Source organism: Sabethes cyaneus, chromosome 2 (genome assembly GCF_943734655.1).
Source record: "Sabethes cyaneus chromosome 2, idSabCyanKW18_F2, whole genome shotgun sequence".
Taxonomy (NCBI): Eukaryota; Metazoa; Arthropoda; class Insecta; order Diptera; family Culicidae; genus Sabethes; species Sabethes cyaneus.
This window is the reverse complement of record NC_071354.1, coordinates 243537434-243556468: the sequence shown is the minus strand read 5'-3', so window position 1 is coordinate 243556468 and position 19035 is coordinate 243537434. Positions and strand designations below refer to the sequence as shown.

The 19035-nt window shown below is 42.4% G+C and overlaps 2 protein-coding genes across 4 annotated transcripts; one reads left to right on the top strand and one right to left on the bottom strand.

Annotated features, from left to right (window-relative positions):
* Window positions 1–669: 669 nt before the first annotated feature.
* On the top strand, window positions 670–10691 carry LOC128733670 (tafazzin). 3 transcript variants are annotated; one of them, XM_053827419.1, is made up of 7 exons: window positions 670–1261; window positions 1370–1526; window positions 2847–2975; window positions 3080–3094; window positions 3167–3410; window positions 3485–3737; window positions 10009–10691. In XM_053827419.1, exons 1-7 carry the CDS (start codon window positions 1250–1252, stop codon window positions 10057–10059), a joined length of 861 nt encoding a protein of 286 aa, XP_053683394.1. In that variant the 5' UTR covers window positions 670–1249; the 3' UTR covers window positions 10060–10691. The 3 variants fall into 3 exon arrangements, with proteins under 3 accessions (XP_053683394.1, XP_053683392.1, XP_053683393.1); XM_053827417.1 differs by lacking the exon at window positions 670–1261 and having other exon boundaries at window positions 1323–1526; XM_053827418.1 differs by lacking the exons at window positions 670–1261; window positions 3080–3094 and having other exon boundaries at window positions 1323–1526.
* A 207-nt stretch (window positions 10692–10898) lies between these two features.
* LOC128736838 (dual specificity protein kinase zak2) lies at window positions 10899–12289 on the bottom strand. Its single transcript, XM_053831333.1, has 2 exons — window positions 11889–12289; window positions 10899–11835 (listed from the first exon to the last, which is right to left on the bottom strand). Exons 1-2 carry the CDS (start codon window positions 12287–12289, stop codon window positions 10899–10901), a joined length of 1338 nt encoding a protein of 445 aa, XP_053687308.1.
* Between the last annotated feature and the right edge of the window lie 6746 nt (window positions 12290–19035).

Here is a 19035-nt window from a genome sequence, read left to right as displayed (position 1 = left end):
CATCTGTTTTTCTAACGAAAACTCTCATAATGCAAGAGACAAAACCCTTTTTTTCATTTGGATATATCTACTCCATTTGTCAGTTCCTCTCACTCTGTCCCCCAACCACTTGTAAATCTGTCTTCTTCTCGGTAATCCCTATAAATCTACACAAAGCCTTTTTTACGTTGTTAAACCTCCCCCATTTTAATGGCCACCCTATTCCTCCTTTCAGAAATAAAACAACTTTTACGACTGCTATCGTTCCAAATGCAAGAGAAACGCACCCCTTTACCCATTCGAACCTTTCGCTCCCCTTGAAAGAGACCGTCTCCCTCGTCTTCTTCTTTTATTTTTTCCCCAAACAGTTACATTTCATTCGATTTTGTAGAAAATTTGGACCACAAATTTTCTTGAATGGAAAGTGTTTTCAATTTTTGCGTGAACAAGCATAGTTCTACTCGCGTGATGGCATGGCAAGCTCTGGTTGTCAAACTTGCAAACTTTCATTCAACAGCCAATTTTATTGAACACAAGTTCATTCATGCGCGGTCTCTCTCTATCTCTCCCACGTCCCATCATCACAGTGTGACAGCACCGACGTGCGTAAAGAAACTGTCAAAAGCGGGTGATGTTTACTATTTCATAACAAGGCACATTTTCAGGCAGTCCAGCAGAGACATCGCATCAGAAATAACTGTATCGTGTGTAGACCTATATTCTTGTTTCGTTGCTGGCGGCGATTGGATCAATTTCGGAGCAGCTTCAAAGCGCGCGAATGGTGTACAATAAAAAATGTGCCTCTGCTATCGTCGTGATATTAAAATTTTGTCAATCGTTCCCGTGGGAAAGTTTATTTAGATAAAATTTTTGCGGCTGAAAAGTATTGATTGTGCTGCCTGTGTGTGTATGTTTGCGGTTACGGTGGTGGTAGCTGCACATATTTTAGGATTTACTGCCTGCTTTAGCATGCGTGTGCATAATCCTAATGCCAGCTGTGAATAGTGTACGTGAAAGAAAGAGAGTAATTACTACAGTATTTTCGTAGCAGTTCAGTATAGTAGAATAGTAGAAAGGAACGGAGTGCAGGCAGTTATTCGGTCCACGAAATTCCTTGTGTGTAGATTCTCTCGAGTGCAACGGTCGCCGGGAGATAACAACGGGTGAGAAAGAACGTACGAACGTTCGAACGCATCCGAATCGAAGTGCTTCTCGCTAATTTAATTTGCCGTCAAAATACACGTACCTAGTCGGATCGGACGACGACAACATGAACTCCAAGGTTGGTATGCGCACAGTTGATATTTAGCATTCAGCTCGAGTTGTTGTAGCAGTGACCCATTTCTATCGGAAGCTAATGAGTTCATTTCTCTTCAATCTGCTGCTAAAGCCGCCTTCCGCCGCAAATGGGGTCGCTGCCGGGCAGCCTTTCATCCCCTACAACATCGATTGGATTTTCCCGCAGCTGCAAAAACCCTCCCGCCTGTGGCGGATTGCCAGCACCGGGGTTATCGGGCTGGTTGGATTCTTTTCCAAAATTGTGATTGGTAAGTAATAGAGTTACTACATTCGGCCAAGGTCGCACGAGGTGTAATTATATAAGCGCGACAGTGATCTACCTACAATCGGTGAGTGTTTGCGCTGCAGGCAGGCTACGTATGCAAAACTCGTTTCCAGCCAGTCAGTCAGTGGCTGGTTATTTCCCTGCCTGCCGGCCTGCCGGACTGTGAACTAGAGTGTGTATAGAAGAGTTTCCATAATCGCGGTCAGCGGAGCACCTTCGGTACGTTGGAAGGTAAATTTTTTTCGTAATTCCCTGCTGGTGGTTGCAAATGAAATTCAAGCTTGGCCGAGCCCGACATTGAATTCTTTTTTCTTTTGTATCTTCCTTTTCTCTGCGCTTTGCGCTGCTCCCCTCCGCGTAGCTATTTACATGCTCTCTTGGCGGTTTTATGCTGTTGAATCACGCACGACGGATTGTATGCTACTCGTGTTGGTGCGTTTAGCAATCCGTTTGGGCTATTGAATCTGACAACCTTTTATTTCAGAAAACTAGATCAGTTCTATTCTAGAAGGTTATATCATTCTTGTGAGCCAATTAGCCGCACTAAAATATTGAGACAATTTTTCCCAATTACTCCATTGATATATTCGAGTGTGAAACCGATCTATCTGAACCGAATGAGGCGCTTCGAAGTCCTCTGGTAACAAAGAAAAGTTCAACGCAGAACGGCTTCGAACCATAAAAGCAGCCTTGGTCATTTCACGGCCATCCATTTATAAGTGTCGGTGCATGACGCAAAAACTAATTCAATAGGCGTTCACTCATCTCCGTCGAAGTGCATTCGAACGCGTTTGCACACGCGAAGCCGTGTGTGGCTGAGCCGTATAGCTGTGACAGCCATGCGCTTTGTGTATATACAATTTCCTATCATAATAATACTAAGACGATTCGTATAAGCATTGCAACGAATCCGCGGTTGGCGCAATGCTTATTAGCGGGCAATCGTGTGTGCAATTTTTTTGTCGTCTGACGCGAGTTTATTGTTTATGCGACACGTCATCGTAACATGCCACAAACAACCGGACGCTTGACGGTTTTATAATTAAACTTAGGCGTCTTTCCTATCAGTCGTGACAAACAAGGAAGTAATTGGAAACGGTATTTAAAACCGATGAAAAGTTACTTCGTCTCATCTAATTTTCCACAGGTTCAAGGTCTAAAATGCTTTCCATTCACATAATTCTTTTCCAGCTTTTATACAACACCCTTGGAAAACGATCATCTACACGATGATAGTCAATCATCCGTAACGCTAATTCGAATCGTTTTCTTTTTTTTTTTCTTTGAACTTGACGGTGCATAGTATGGCTGAACAAAACCCGGGTTCACAACATCCAGGTGTTGGAAAATGCGCTGGAATCGCGCGCACACGGCGTCCCGCTGCTGACGGTGTCCAACCATCACTCGTGCTTCGACGATCCCGGGATGTGGGGTGAGTTCGACCGGCTGCCGCTGGGCTGTCGCTTTCCGTGTGTGCCATAATCCCCTTTTTATACTTACCCGTTGTGCTTTCCGTTCTATGTGCTGAAAAAACAGGACTACTAAAGCTTCGTAAATCTGTTCAATCTGTTGTGGTAGAGTAGCCTTTTGAAGGGGGTTTGATTTTTCTGCTTTCCATTTTAGGTCTGCTAAAGCTACGGAATGTGTGCAACAAAAACGTAATCCGGTGGTCGATGGCAGCTCATGACATTTGTTTTACCAACAAATATCATTCGCTCTTCTTCATGTACGGCAAGTGCATTCCGGTTGTGCGAGGCGCCGGAGTGTACCAGCCTGCCATTGATCTGTGCATAGAGAAGCTGAAACTGGGCCACTGGGTGCACGTTTTCCCGGAGGGTAAAGTGAACATGACCAAAGAAGATCTCAGGTCTGCGACGTCCATAGCGTGTAGGAAAGATGTTTGAGCTGTAACAATCAACAATTCTTTTTTCTGCGTTTTAGGTTCAAATGGGGTGTAGGCCGAATTATCTACGAGACGCCCGTGCTGCCGATAATAATTCCCATTTGGCACATGGGAATGGACACAGTGCTTCCCAACGAACCGCCGTACTATCTGCGGCTGGGCAAGAAACTGACCTACAACTTTGGCAAACCGATCGATCTTAATCAGCTGTTGAACAAGCTGCGGGCGTCACCCGTCAGCGAAGAGGAAGCCAGAAAAATGATCACCGACAAAATTCAGGAGGAAATGATGGTGAGTAATAACTTCTTTGTTCAGCTCTAAGTTTGACTCGTGATAACGGTTTTTATTATCGTATAACTACGTTTTTGTTTTCTATATTGGGGTGCACTTTAGAAGTACGAAAAAAGAACATGTAACGAAAAGTGTTTTTTTTCATGTGTGGACTCATTACTGCCACCAGTATAGTTAATCTATTGTAATATTCGCATACAGCAAACAGTATGAACTGCACTGCATTTTTTTGCCATAAGCGTACTATTCCATATCATAGCCTTCCCAGGCGAGGACTCTTCCTTCGTTCCTCTTACCAGTACACTTAACTATATGGGGGACTTTTGCACTGTTAACCGGCTTCAGTGGGTAAATATATAGAAATTCAGCATGAAGGAAGGGTAAATGAGGGGGAAACCACTCGCTTGTCAAAGCAGTTGTGGCAAGAAAGCTCAAGTGTTTTTCACACATAAGATGGTAAAATCGGATGTCTAGAAGGAGTTCCTCCAGAAGCAAACTTCATCCGGTTCCACCCTTTACGATCACATCGTGATGCTTTGACCAGGTCTGGCAATGGAGAGAAGCGAACAAAGCGTGAGCCTCAACAACCCATCCAATTGTCCCCAGTTAAGGCCGATTCATACCGATTTGTTCTACGAACGAAGACTGTAACGGTAAAATCGTGGACCTTTTGACCAACCAATCGAACTCCGACAGTGGTTGCAAAGGATCGCTCGATGCTATTTTACGTTCACTGATGGTGGACAGATTGCTGGCACGTTTACGATGTTTACAGCAAAGAGCCGGCGTGGCTCGTGCTGTTTCAATCAACTTGATCTTGGGGCAATCGTCGCCAATTTCCAAGTCGTCTCAGAAGTAGCAAATCACTTTCGACCTGCTCGAGCCACGTTGCACGTTGAGCCCCGCTGTTCCTGGTGTCGGTGGGTTGTTAAAGAGAACTGTTTTCATTGCGCTGTCGTCCGGCATCCTTACGAAGCGTCCGGTCCACCGTAACCTACCGTAGTCTTTCGCCAGATGTACGACGGGAGACCTTCCAAGCAGTGCTTGTAGCTCGTGATGTACCTCCGCCACTCTCCGCTTTCAATTTGAACTCCGCCAAATATCGTCTGCAATGCCTTTCGCTTGAACGCAAGGGCTCGTATGTCCTCCGTGAGCAGCGTCACGACTTCAAGTCCATAAATAACTACCGATCTAATAGGATTTTGTACATTGTCAGCTTCGTACGGCGGCGTATGCTTCTTGATCGCCCGATCTACCGCATTCGCTTCGCATTTATTTTTAGCCCAATCCTCCTAGACTCCGCTTTTGGTCTGGCGTAGATTGCCTCCGCCATTGCAAAGTTGCTGGCTATGATATCAAAGTTATCTGCAAGGTCTAGGAGTTGGCTAGCCTTAGTGAAAATCGTACCTCTCGTTTCGTTGTCCGCTCGTCGGATCCTTCCTTTCAAGAGCGATGTTGATCCATTCCTCCGTCAGTTTCTCCTTTTTGAAAATCTGTTGCCAGCGTTTCACGGTGATCTTTATAACGCTCTGCAAGTAGGTGGTGCATACCAGCGGCTTTATAGGTCTTCAGTAACCTGCTTTCTCGTCTGACTTTTTGGAGATCAGCTGCTGGGACATTACTGTTTCCCACTATTTCTCTTGAAATTTGCGCGTGCCATTAGCTCGGAATGGCTGCTCTTATTCTTCAGAATGTCTGTCCTCTTTTTTTCTACTCCTCAGGATCGTGGTCCTGAGTTCCTCGCTCGTCGGTATTTGGTCAAATTATACCTAGTAGTAACGCTCAGATAATTTTTTCAAGCAATTTTTTCTTTCTACCGCTTTTTTGCCTTCTCCATCTAACCAATAATTTTGTATACTTTGGGATCCTTCAACTCCTCGGAAGAAGGCAGTGCCTCATACAGTATTCAAGCGTATTTCTCGGCAGATTGCGAGTTATCTAGCTGAGGAGGATGGCTTTGTGTCTGGTATACGGGTGACAATTTAGGGGCATAAATACTGCTACTAGGAGATGGTCAGAGTAGGGAACATATGTTCGTGATGAAAAAAATCCGGCTATCTATGAGAACGTGGTCAATCTGTTTCATCGAAAATGGTCAGGTGATCTCCAGATAGCTTTGTGGATACCTTTGTGTGACAAAAACGTGCTTCACACCAGGCTTCGGAAGTCTGCAAAGTTTATACATCGTTGGCCGACGATGGATTTTCAGCTAGTGAATGAAAATTTATTTATATTTTCATATCAGAGAAGAATTTTTGTGTTCCTCCTTGATAATAATCAGTAGAATTGTTCTGTGATACTTTATTAACAGCTGTTTAATTTTTATAGAATAATAAGTAATCGTGAACATAAGACTTGTTCACGACAAAATTTGGACACCCCTAAACACACACAGAGTGGTAGACGTATGTCTGTTCTTTCTGAAAATATTATCAATTTCCCACTCTTTCGTACGCGATGAATTATAATCGTCGCAGGCGAAACCGGGGCCAGAATCGTCGCGGGGGCAAATATCGTTTATTTTGTCAAGTAAACCAATGGCTTACGTGCTAGACAAGCATAATATATACAGTCAACTTTCGTTCGTTGGGCTATCTTTAACTGGGCTATGTTTTAATCGGGCTCCCGTTAATTGGGCTATAGCCCATTTAAAACGAAGTCAAACGTCATTTCTGACAGCGTATTTTTTCTTCCGAGGGGCTCTTGAATATAGTTCATTCAAGTGTTGAAAATAATCTATATAGAAAATATTAAAATTAATTGAATGGAACACAATTGCATCATATCGTTTTCCGATCCCTTATGAACTTGAGCCTCCTATTTTTAGCATCACGGTGAAACAGTTAAAAAAGCCAATATATATTAACATTGTAGCATGAAATTCAGCTATTTACTTGTTAAACAATCTAGAACTAAATTTCAACAATGAAAAGATTAGGTTCCACTTTGATTCTGTATTTAATATAAGCGTATATTTTTATAAACCTTTCTGCGACGATTTCGACAAAAACAATCGATATATCCCTCGGTTTTAACATCTCAGCCCAATTAACGAAAGTCTTTCACTAAACGGGCTAAGAGCTTAGTTCAATTAGCGAAAGTTGACTGTACTTATAACTTACATACAGCCAAGCAGATTCTTTCTGCAACGATTTCAAGCTATCAAAAAAGTGAGCAGTGCGTTTTGTTACCAAAGAAACGGGCAATATACTTACTTACTTTAGTGGCAACGGTAGGCTGCGAAGCCTATCGATAAAGAAGGCTCAAGCTTTTAAGACTTATGACCCACACTCAAAATAATTTTCACGTCCAAATTTCGGGAAATGTTATGTGAATAAAAATATTTTCATCCAACTTTTTCCGTGCTATTAACGTGAATTCAACGTAGTTTGCATTAGTATGCGTGCATTTACGTGGAAATCAGATGGATGTTAAGTATTGTATTTTCCAATAATGTTCAACTGAAAGTCCCGTTACTCCCTGTAGAGAAATTTACGTGATTTTTCACGTGGAAAGGACTTGTGAATTATTTTCCGTACAAAGTTTTACTTTTTGGATGAAAATCAGAAAATTGCTTACATTTTTGTGAATTGTGAATTATGTGCTACATTCTTTTTAGTAAAATTATGTAGCGGCAAAGTTTTTATTTGGGAAAGCGCAACAAAAGAAAAGGTATGCAAGGTGAATTTTTTAGCAGGCTGAAACCCTCCGGTTCCCTACTATGGGTTGGAATGAAACGATTTTGACATTTTTCTTTTTTATGTAATAGCGTATAACTTTAGACCAAACCCAGTGGTTTTAGTCATGACCTTGAAATGCGGTCAGGCATTTATTAATATTTTTTTTGAAACGATGGTTCTACAATTGATGAAGGGACGGTAAGAGAAAGTAATGAAGAAGGATTTTTTGAGAATGGAAGGGAAAGAGTGGAAAGGAAGGGCGGGGTGGAGGTGTAATAGGTAGCTACGCTTAACAAGTTGTCGTTGTGACTCCTACCTTTTGTCCAATGTTGGAAGGTGCATGGGTCGAACCAAGCTATAATTTGAAATTATAACCGGATTCGAACCTACTTAACTAAAACTAAAATCACGAGGTTTGGTCTATTTTCACAGGAACGGGGCCTTCCCTCGAAACGCCGCGCTGAGAACCGCGGCTAACACGCTGACAGACGAACAGCGTTCACACGCAGTACCTTTTAACCTTCCTTTACTCGCGCCAGCTTTTGTAACACGGATACTCGCGCGTTGTACACTCTTTATCTCGGAATCGTGGCTATATAGAAAGTTACTGTCTTCAGCAAAGTTAATCAGTAGGTTAAGACCTTTCGTTTGGGGGATAGAATTTTATAAGTTTGTCACCAGGCAGCGCCAAAACCCGCTGTAAATTAGACATCTTACAATTGCGGCCATATACAAGTAGCTGCATACGGAAAAATCTTTTTATCGTTCCCAAATGATATAGCATTCTATTGATTAAATTTTTTTCTGGCAGTTATCATGTTTTCTTAGATATTTTTCACATAAATCATCTCATCACATAAAGTATGATAACATTTCTGCTGTTGGCAGAAAGTAGGACATCTGTGGTTAGAAAATAGGACTGATGTGGTGTTTTGATTTACTTAGGCAGGATATTTAGAAAGTTTTTGACACAGTGATGATACATAGTGTGAAAATTGGATATTTCCGTTCATCAGCCTAATATTTTTGGTCTACTAAAACATTTTCTGAAAACAGGATCTTACAAATAAACAGATTCCGTAGATAGAACACATTCAGCAAACTAGCCCATAAACTAGCGCCGTGAAGTCGCGAAATTATGAACTTTTGCGCACCTGCGGAATGACCATCAACTGCTGAATAACTTTGTTGTATACACAAACCATTTTCCTTTAGGAAAAAATAAGAGAAAATTCCAGTAGGGACCAAGTGCGGTACCCCTAACACGCCGCTTACATCGTTTCTGCGATTTCGGTTTATGCTAATCTATTTTGCTGAACAGTTTAAAACATTAATGTATTGAATAATTATGTCATTTTGTTCATAATAAGTTTATTGAAGAATACATTTTGGTTTAACATCGATCTGTTACTTTGTAACAAAATGGCATCCAAAAATCTACAAGTGTTGTACAAAATACAACAGCGCGAGTAACGGAAGGTTAAGTCGCATAGTATCGTCGTCCCGCCAGTAAACACAAATTTATTAAAACTTAGAACTAAATTAGATTAAACTTGTCGGTCGGTGGTTTCTACAGTAGGTGGAGGAAGAGGCACAATTTGTGTATAAAAGCCCAACCCATGTCACTATATTAATAAGGGGGGTTGTGTAGTCTCCTTTTGTCCACCGCCACTGTGGTTCATAGGTACACGGGTACTAGCGAGCCACATGTCCTGGCGGGTGTTGTGGGTTCGAATCCGGTTATTATCTCAGATTATGGCTTGGTTCGACCCATGCACCTTCCAGCATTGGACAAAAGGTAGGAGTCACAACGATAACTTGTTAAGCGTAGCTACCTATTACCCCCCCCCCCCCCCCCTTCCTTTCCACTTTTTCCCCTCCATTGTCAAAAAATCCTTCTTCATTACTTTCCCTTACAGTCCCTTCATCAATTGTAGAACCATCGTTTCAAAAAAATATTAGCGCATAACTTTATTATCTTTTAAGTAATCAATTCTGGAGTTTCCATAAAGATATCACGCTTCTAGACTATTTCAACGATGAATTCAAAGTGCCAAAATTGCTTCCGAAACTTTAGTTCGGGGAAAATACTGAAAGATGACCCAACCACGACTGCATTCCCTTATAATGCTGTGTTTGTATAACAGAAACAACAAGAATTGTTGCTAAGGTTACGCCTCTGCTATCACGTTGTTAAAAACTAAGGCCGCTAAATGGAACAATTCTCGCGTAACTTTTCAAAAGGACCTAAGGAGCAATGAGAGATTTCGTCTCTCCTCTCTTCCGCTTGTTACAGATCTGCAAATGCATTCGATTGCTCAATCGATTACTGATGTCATAAGCTAGATAACAATTGAGAAAATTTTCGTTAAAATACCTTTATGTTGCTGAGATAATCGAAAGAGGAAGGTTACGCGAGAATTGATAGTGTTACTTTCAAAACGGTTTGAATGCTTCTTAAGAAAACCACGAAAGTACTGAAAACAATAATGAAAATTGAATGTTTGAATGTTGTCCTAAAGAATTACTAAAGTATAGCCTAGGTGCAGTTTTTATTAAACATTCATCGGTTGTTTGCTTTCCCGTTGCAGGTGCTAAAGGCGGAGACGGAACGGTTACATCTGGATCACCTGAAAAGCTGAGCCATAGCGAAAAGGCGTTCGTGGTGGTCCGCTAGCAATAAGAGCAAACAGTAGCAAAATGTTACCTTATTAAATTCCATTTGCCTCGCCTCGACGGTAGGTAGGGGGTAAATGATTAGTCCAGTTTTTTTCTTTTAGGTAGTTCTACTAATTTTGACCATTTTAACTAAACTTACTTTGGCCGGCAAATTAAGCTAATTAATTAAAGATAATCGCCAGCTAGTTCTCGTTCGTTCGTTTGTTCCCGTTAATACTCTGACATTTACGATTCATCATCATCTTTGACTGAGTGGCGAACAAGGTCAACGATTATTGCTGCATTTGCCATCCCAATCACAACCTTACCATTACCAGAACTGACGCTGAACATAAATGTGTAAACTAAATAAATCGATCGCTTCTAGTCAGTGTAGGAACCGAACGATATTTACTAAAAGACATACATTATCGGGGGCGTCGGTATGTAGAATAGATTGTGCGGCGGAAACATATAGATAAATGCTAGGAGAAAAGAGGCTTTAAATAATAATTTAGCTGTTAGTACCTACCATAATTTGAATTTTAGATCTTCCTATAGACTGTACAGCTATCGTTGAATATCTGTAAATAACAAATATTACATTAATATTGAAACCAACCAAAATGTACGATGATTCGATGATAATATTTTATTTCATTGACAATTCCTTTCGCACCACAATTGTAAAATAATTTCGATTATTTTATTGGCTAAAACAAACATTCCTAGAATAGGAAACAAATGCGAAACATGCTAAAACTGACGCCAGATTGACTATCTGCCAACAAGTGATAAAACCTAACACTACAAAACACATAAACTATTTACAACAAACAATTCGCTCCAACATTCCGTGCAACGTGGAACGGACAACGCCGGCGGTGGGCCGGAGGGCCGCCTCATGCTGCCAGCATTTCCTGTACAAAGCACGATACTCCTGTCGGATGTAATTTTGATCGACAGGAAGCACAGCCACGGATGGCATGAAAATTGCATCCAGTGCAGCCGGGTCTAGTTCGGCTGAGCACGATTCGCCAAAAGCGTGACCGCCGGCTGTCGAGCCGGAGCCAAGCAGGTCGATGCCCTGCTGCTTCAGGACGTCGGTTACGGCAGCGGTTGCACTATCGACGTTTGGCTGCTGCAAGCAGCCTGGACTGTTGTTGGAGGAAACTAGAATACTACTGCGAAGGCTCATGTGCGAGTTACCCTTTTGGTTCAAATTCATCCTGCCAAGTTCCAGTAAACTATCACTCTTTTTACGAGAGCGAAAAGTGGTGGGAACCTGCAGCAGAGCGCTACTTCTTTGCGGGATTGTAATTGGCTCCGTCGGACGAATATCCGCGGTCGTTACACTATCGGGGCGCAACTTTTTCTTGACCACGTTATAAGCAACGGCTTCGTTCGAGACGATCGAATCGTACGGATCTCTTCTCTCGATCAACTGCCACATAGTGATGCCCAGCGAATAAATATCGGCCGCTTCCGAGATGTTACCCATCGCGCGAAGCAACTCCGGCGCCATGTAACGAATAGTTCCTCGATGACTGGATTTTTCATTTAGGTTAAACTCATTCAACACAATTGAGGAACCAAAATCACACAGCTTACAGGTGTAGTTTCTTACGTGGGGACACTGCCCTCCGGATTGACAACCTGATTTTAGCAGACAAACAATTACATTCTGAGGTTTCACGTCAAGGTGAACGATGTGCTGACGGTGACAGAAGCACAACCCATTGATGATGTCGCACACAATCCTAAAATTGCACTTTTAGATTAGGGTTGGTCTTAAAAATACACTTAGACTTACATCAATTGATGGTAAACGGTGATAAAATAATCTTGATTCAATATATTCTGCAAACAATGTCCGTCGAAACGTTCCATAATAACCAACCCATACTGAGCCCCGGATATGATCTTGAGGATTCGCACTATATTACCATGCTTTCGGTTTAACATGTTGGACTCATTCCGAAGGGAATCGTGACGGCAGCGGTATTTCCTATGTTTTTCCACGATCTTCACCGCCACCGGTTTACCTTTGTACTGTGCCTTTATCACCACTCCGTAGCTTCCCCGGCCGAGAACCGTGTAGTACTGCCGATCGGGAAACTGCTCCCGCAGAAAGCGATCCCGGTTCGGTGTGTCAAAGTTGATCTCGAGCTTCGGCACGGTTAGCCTGGAGGAAGCCCTGAAATGTGGTGCCATCATAACCATAACCAATGTTTGTACCGTTCGGTATTGTTACTCAGATAAAATCTACTAGAAAAAGAGCATTTTACTTACATTCTGTGTGGCGGGCAGGATCGTGTGGATCATTGAATAGCTGACAATAATACCAGAGTTTGACGAGTTTGTTATAATAATTTGTTTCTTTGATATGTTTACGCTGATTAAGGTTGTACTATTGTTATTCGTTACACTTTTACACATTACACGACACTAACAATGGAACACACGCGGTCATGCGGCCGTTGCCGATCACTAACGGACTTACTTTACAGGCGATCAAAAGATACCATTTCATTTGGCCTATCTGTAGGCGTGAGTTAAATATTAGGGTGACAGCGGAAAAAGTTACCTCCAAATTATAATCATAGAATTTTTTTTAGGTTAATGTAATATTGCTAAGCTTTCGATTCGATCTTTCACCATTCAGTCCTCTGTTGTGAAAAATTGACATAAAAAATAAAATTGACATTTTTCGTCTTATTCTCTCACACGTTTTACCCCTGTTCTGTTCTGCTTGCTTTTTTGTTCGTTTTCCCCCTTTTTGTTGTATTTTTTCTTCTTTTTCTCTTATCTTCCTTTTTTCTGTCTCGCGCTTACATTGTTTTTCTGTTTTTCTTCATTTGCTGTTCCATATTTCAGTCCATCTTCGGTTTTCCTTTGTTGTTTTCCGTTTTTCTTTTCGCTTACTTCTGTTTCATTTTTCCGTTTTTTTGTCCCATATTTCTCCATTCATATTCCGTATGACCTCTTTCCCCGTTTTTCGTGTTTTTACCGATAGACGATTTTGTTTTTTTTCTGTCTTGTTGTTCTTCTTTCCCCCTGAGTTTCTTATGTTTTCTGTTCCCTTTCTTGTTCCGTTTTTCCCAGTTTTTTTTCTCTCGTTTTTGCTTTTTTTCTGTCCGTTGTTTCGCCCTTACCATCGGTCCCAAAATTTCCTCTGTTACATATTACGTCTATCTTCTTTCGTTTACCGACCCGTTGCTTCTCTTTTTCTGCATCGCTCTTTGTCATTTTCTATCCCGTTGCGGCTCTTTTCATTATTTCGGTCCCGGTTTTCGTCTTTTGACGCTTTTTATTTCTCATATCACTAGTGTATTTTTCGTTCATCTGTTTCGTTCTTCCTCGATACTCTCCTGCTTTTCCTCCTTGTCTGTCACGTACCGTTTTTCTTTTTTGTTTTATTCCTTTTGTATTCTGTTTTCATTATTTCTCCCCATTTTATTATCTTTTCTGTTTCGTTTTCCCCCCTCTTTTCCTGTTCTCGTTTCTCCATTGGTTTGCTTCCGTATTTTCTGCTTTCTGTTTCTCCATTTGTATAGCGTTTTTCTCATTTCTTGCAGTTTCAGTTTTCCTTCATTTTTTTCTCATGGGTTCTGCCCTCTTTTCCTTCACCGTTCTTCATCTTTTTCTGTCTAGTCTACTAGTTTTTCGCCTCATTTTCTCTTTTCACCTGGCTGCTACCGCCGTTTTGTCAGTAAGCAGGTTGCCAACGCTATCATTGCACATCACAGGCATGGCACAATTCCTGCTCTCGCAGTTTTGTAGAAACTCCGTAGAGTAAGGAGGAATAAAAGTGCGATGGGGGTAATAGTGCGATTCAAGGATATATCGGTGCAGATTCCGAGTAAATTGCCTATATTGGCATGGATGGGTGACTACTTTGACAGCTTGAATCTAACGTAAACTTTGGTTGCTTACGAACTGTAGTTGCTGAGTTATGTGCAAATCTTAGTTGAGGGCAGTTTTGATGTAATTTTTCGATATACGGCAAATACAACAGAAGGATATTATTAGTCGAAAATTTGTAGCAGCGTTTTACATCACTCACATAGCTGTTTTAAAAATACAGTGAAAAGAATGTCCAAAATTTATTTCGCTTCTCCATAATTTAATCTAACCCCGTCAAGCGCCTAGCGGGGTAAAAGTTCGATTCACGGACGGGGCAAAAGTGCGATTCATGGACGAGGCAAAAATGTATAGCTAATTATATAAAGCTTTAGGCACTCTTTTACAGATACTCGAAATGAAAGATCTGCAGAAAACTGTGTGCTCAACAGATGTTGGCCGAAAAAAAACAATGTGTTTCCGTAGATGAAACAAAAAAAAACGTTTGGAAAAGTCTCAATCTAACAGAGGCTGCAATACACCAGCGCAAAATAGAAAAGGTGCAAATTGAGAATTTTCCTTACCGAAATATAACGCAGATTGAAGATAATATGGTTTTGTTAGTTCCGCTGTGCTAATTTTATGGATTCGAGCACTTTTGCCCCGCTAGTGGGTTAAAAGTGCGAATCGGCACTGGATCAGAAGAATGAAGAATTTATGTTGCATAACACTATTATTCCAGATGATTTATAGTTGAATGCGAAGACATTGAGGTACTGCATCACTATAAAATATATTTGGTTGTTGTCCTTTTTTATATCTCACGAAAATTGATGACAACTTCAAACATCGCACTTATGCCCCGCCCTACTCTATGTCACTGCGAACCTCTCCTCTGCGCCGACGAGCATGTGCACCTCGTACTCACGTTTTTATAGCCGGTGGGTTCTTGATTGATGACATCCGAAAAGTGTTGACCGTCAATCAAGACGTGATCGATCTGAGATCTATAGTTCCCATTTAGACAGACGTGGAAAGCGGGTGCTAAGATGGCCATTCCTCTAGCCGCAGCGAAATTCATAAGCCTTAGACCGTTTTCGTTGGTTGACAGATAAACGTTGTCTTCCAATGACAAGACGGAAGAATTCCTCCCTCCCGATTTGCGCATTTGTATCTCCGATGATGTTTTTCTCGTCATGTTTTAGGCACTCTCCATTGGTCCTCTCGAGTCTAACACAGAACTCGTCCTTAACATCATCGGATTTATCATTTATCGGTGCGTATAAGTTGATTGAGCTGTAGTTGAAGTTTTTTTTTGAAACGATGATTCTACAATTGATGAAGGGACGGTAAGGGAAAGTAATGAAGGATTTTTTTTCGGGAATGAAGGGGAAGGGTGGAAAGGAAGGGGGGGGTAATAGGTAGCTATGCTTAACAAGTTGTCGTGACTCCTATCTTTTGTCCAATGCTGGAAGATGCATGGGTCGAACCAAGCTGTAATCAGAGATTATAACCGGATTTGAACCCACAACACCTGCCAGGGCGTGTCGCTCACTGGTACCCGTGTACCCTTTGAACCACAGAGGCGCTGGACAAAAGAAGTCTGCACAACCCCCCTTATTAACCATAGCGACATGGGTTGGTCTATTTTTAGACACAAATTGTGCCTCTTCCCTTACCGTTTCTTCATCAATTGTAGAATCATCGTTTCAAAAAAATATTAATATATGCCTGACCGCATTTCAAGGTCATGACTAAAGTCACGAATTTGGAATTTAGTTGAAGAATTTGCACTTAATTCGCTCAACACGCATATACGGTCATCTACGGGCCCCCACTTGCTTTCCCAATACTACGAAACCGACTCCATATTCTACCTTTCTACCGCCACTATAGTAAATGTGGTGCCTGCAATAGGGTCTACTGCGCGAAACTCCCTTTCTTCGGAATTTGGCCATCGAACTTCCTGAATAGCAGAGATCTGCACTCCGAGTCGCTGTAGCTCTCGAGCAAGCAAGCCATGGAAAGTTTCATGCCGTGTCCCGTGTCCTATGCTGTTTGCGGTGGTAAACCAGAGTTTTGATATACTACCTTACCGGGGTCACGATACATATATCCCGCTGACGGGTATGCCATGGTAGGTGTAGCTTACGGGATTCAGCGTTTCATATTCAGCCGCTCGCTCCGAGACAGACGCTGTTTGAGCTGCCCCTCACCCAGGGAAAAGGCGCATTTCATACCCTATCTCCAAAAATACAAACTTTCAAAAAAAATCGAGATCACGTAGTTAAAATTATGCAAATTTTTCGTTTTATCTTCTTGTTCGCCAAATCTTTCAGTGCTTTTAGTGATAAAAGTTTTACGATAGAGCTCTTTTTCGTTCTTGAGTTATGACCAAAAAATCAACTACTGGCCATGCGCCAACTCGAAAGAATTGTTAAAATATTTCTGGCCCTACGATCATAGGTTTTTTTTGTATGTCAGAAAGGCATTGGGTTAAAAGGCCACTGCGACAGTCTTAATGATCGTCTTTTGTGGCAGGCCCCGATTGCTGTACACAGTTTACGGATCGCTCATACCCATTGATGGAGTTGAGCGGAATAGTTGTAATCCTGTGCCCCAATTCGGTACTACATGGTTTACAAAGCCAATGATCGTTTTGGGATTTAGGCTCCATACCCAAAGTAATAGTAGTGCTGCTTGGCTGTCCGTGGAGATACCGATTTTCGCATGCCTGTACTTTCGTTTCAAGCATATTGTTGCACAGATGTACATCGCATATACTTCTGCTTGAAAAACGGTGGGCAACTTTTCTAATGGGATAGCTTCCCTGATGCCGGGTCCGTAGACTTCGGAGCCTGTGCAGGCCCCCATTTTTGAACCATCTGTAAAAAAACAGATAGTTCCAGATGGAAGATCGGGCCCTCCATTATTCCACATTGAGCGATCTGTTTCAATCACCTCATATGGAACGTCCATATTGGGCCTGGCTTCCATGCAGTCAGAGACTGAAGTTACTAAGGGTGTCAGATTGAATTCCCGAAGTATGCGAAGATGACCGATTTGGTCACCTTCGAGTATGGTTTTACTCCTTTGCAACCGTAGTGCACCGAGCTCTGCTTCCTTCTTCACATGATGATGCAAAGGCAGTAAGCATAGCATTGCCTCCATGGCTGCAGCGGGTGTTGTACGCATGGCACTGGTAACTGTAAGACAGGCCAGGCGCTGCACTTTGTTTAGTTTGGCTGTCACCTCATTCACCTTTGACCACCATACGACTGCAGCATAGGTTATCCTAGGCCGTACAATAGTAGTATATGATCAAAAGGCTAGTTGAGGTTTCAATCCTCAGATTTTGCCATTTTTGACCCAGATTTTGCCATTTTTGCCAACACTGTTATCGAAAGCACTTTCAATATCAAGAAAAGCACAAAGCTGTCTCTTGATATTTAAGCGATTTCTCTATTAACGTCACTAAGCAGTGCAGTGCGGTTTCCGTAGATTTACCGTGTTGGTATGCTTGTTGACTTACATGTAATGGAGAGTTTTTTAAAAACTCATTGCGGATATAGTTATCCGTGATTTTCTCCATCAGCTTAACAAGCGTTGAAGTCAGACTTATCGGTCTGAAAGTTTTTTGTAACAAAATGGGTAGAATACCATCCGGACCTGGAGATTGCATTGGTTCAAAAGAGCTGAGTGCCCATTTGATCGAAGCCTCCGTGAACAATCGGCGTGCAAGTAGAACCGAGTCATTTGGCAGGCACATTGTGTAATGACCCATTCCGCTCCTGCCCGCCTATGTCTTGTCCGGTGGTCACTGTCGAGCCAGGGAAGTGCGTGTTCATTAGAACTTCCAGAGTTTCCCTGGTGTTAACAGTGAGACTCCCATCTTCTTTTTTTAGACCATTGCAGTGGTCCTTGGACATCGCTTTCTGCAGACGCGTAGCCTCTGGCAGAGTTTGTATGCTTTCGCAAAATTTAACTCGTGATTTCCTTTTGGCTTTTTGTAGCTCAGCGTTGTATTTGGTGAGGGAGGCTCTGTAGTCATCCCAGTTAGACGTGATTTTGGCGCTGTTGAACAGACGCCTTGCCTTCCGACGGAGATTGCTAAGCGTCTCATTCCACCAGGGCACATCACGGCAAACTGTTCGCGTGTTTACGGGACAGTTTGTGTTGGATGCGTCTGTGATCCTGCATTGCAGGTCACTAGCGGCGATATCCAGCTCAGCTGGAGTTCGTATATCATTGTGACAGAAATTACGTGAGGCAATCAGATGATCTCTAAAGGAACTCCAATTGGTTTTCCTCGGATTCCCGAATTGTTCTCTCTTTAGAGGATTAGCCTCGATGTCAAAAATGATATGTCTGTGGTCTGATAAACTTGGTTCATCAGAGACATGCCAATTTTTGACTTTCTCAGCTATAGAGGGGCTACATAGAGTAAGGTCTAGAACCTCTTGTCTGATAGCGTTTATAAGGGTGGGGTCATTCCCTACATTGATTACATTGACATCGTTAGAAGTAAGATATTCAAGTAGGTACTCACCCCTGTTATTTGTGTCAGAGCTACCCCATATCGTGTGGTGCGCATTTGCGTCGCAGCCTATCACGTACGGCTTGTTGACTGCCCTGCAGTACCGCACAAGTTCAGCAACCTCGGGCGGTGGTATTTCGTCCTTGTCCCCTGGAAAGTAAGCGGATGCAACGACTATCTCCTGCTTCCCTCTAGTCGTCGGGACTACCACCGTAATGGCAACGATGTCGCGTTGGATGAATTCTGTAATTGGAGAAAATGTTATTCTCTTATTTAACAGAATGGCACTCCTAGGCTTGGACTGTGTATTACAACAGATCAACTGACCATTAGCGTTGGATAGACCGAGGATCGTGGTATCGTTGATTCATGGCTCCTGGATCAGAGCAGCACTCAGCTGCTCATTGGTGAACCTCCGGCTTAGGACACTAGATGCGCCCTTGGCATGGTGGAGGTTCACCTGAACGCAGCGAAAGCTGCTCATTTTGTGGCAGGATTACCGTTTTCAGCTTGGTCCAATACTGGATCGAGCCTTGGCGAACGGGTACCAGCAACGTTTTCGCTGAGTTCAGCGGCTGGG

Coding starts and splice junctions, on each gene's coding strand:
- LOC128736838 (XM_053831333.1), bottom strand. CDS start 12,289: ATGGCACCACATTTCAGGGCTTCCTCCAGGCTAACCGTGCCGAAGCTC. Junction 11,836..11,888: donor ACCGTTTACCATCAATTGAT/GTAAGTCTAAGT, acceptor GTGCAATTTTAG/GATTGTGTGCGACATCATCA.
- LOC128733670 (XM_053827417.1), top strand. CDS start 1,337: ATGAGTTCATTTCTCTTCAATCTGCTGCTAAAGCCGCCTTCCGCCGCA. Junction 1,527..2,846: donor CTTTTCCAAAATTGTGATTG/GTAAGTAATAGA, acceptor GACGGTGCATAG/TATGGCTGAACAAAACCCGG. Junction 3,738..10,008: donor AAATTCAGGAGGAAATGATG/GTGAGTAATAAC, acceptor TTCCCGTTGCAG/GTGCTAAAGGCGGAGACGGA.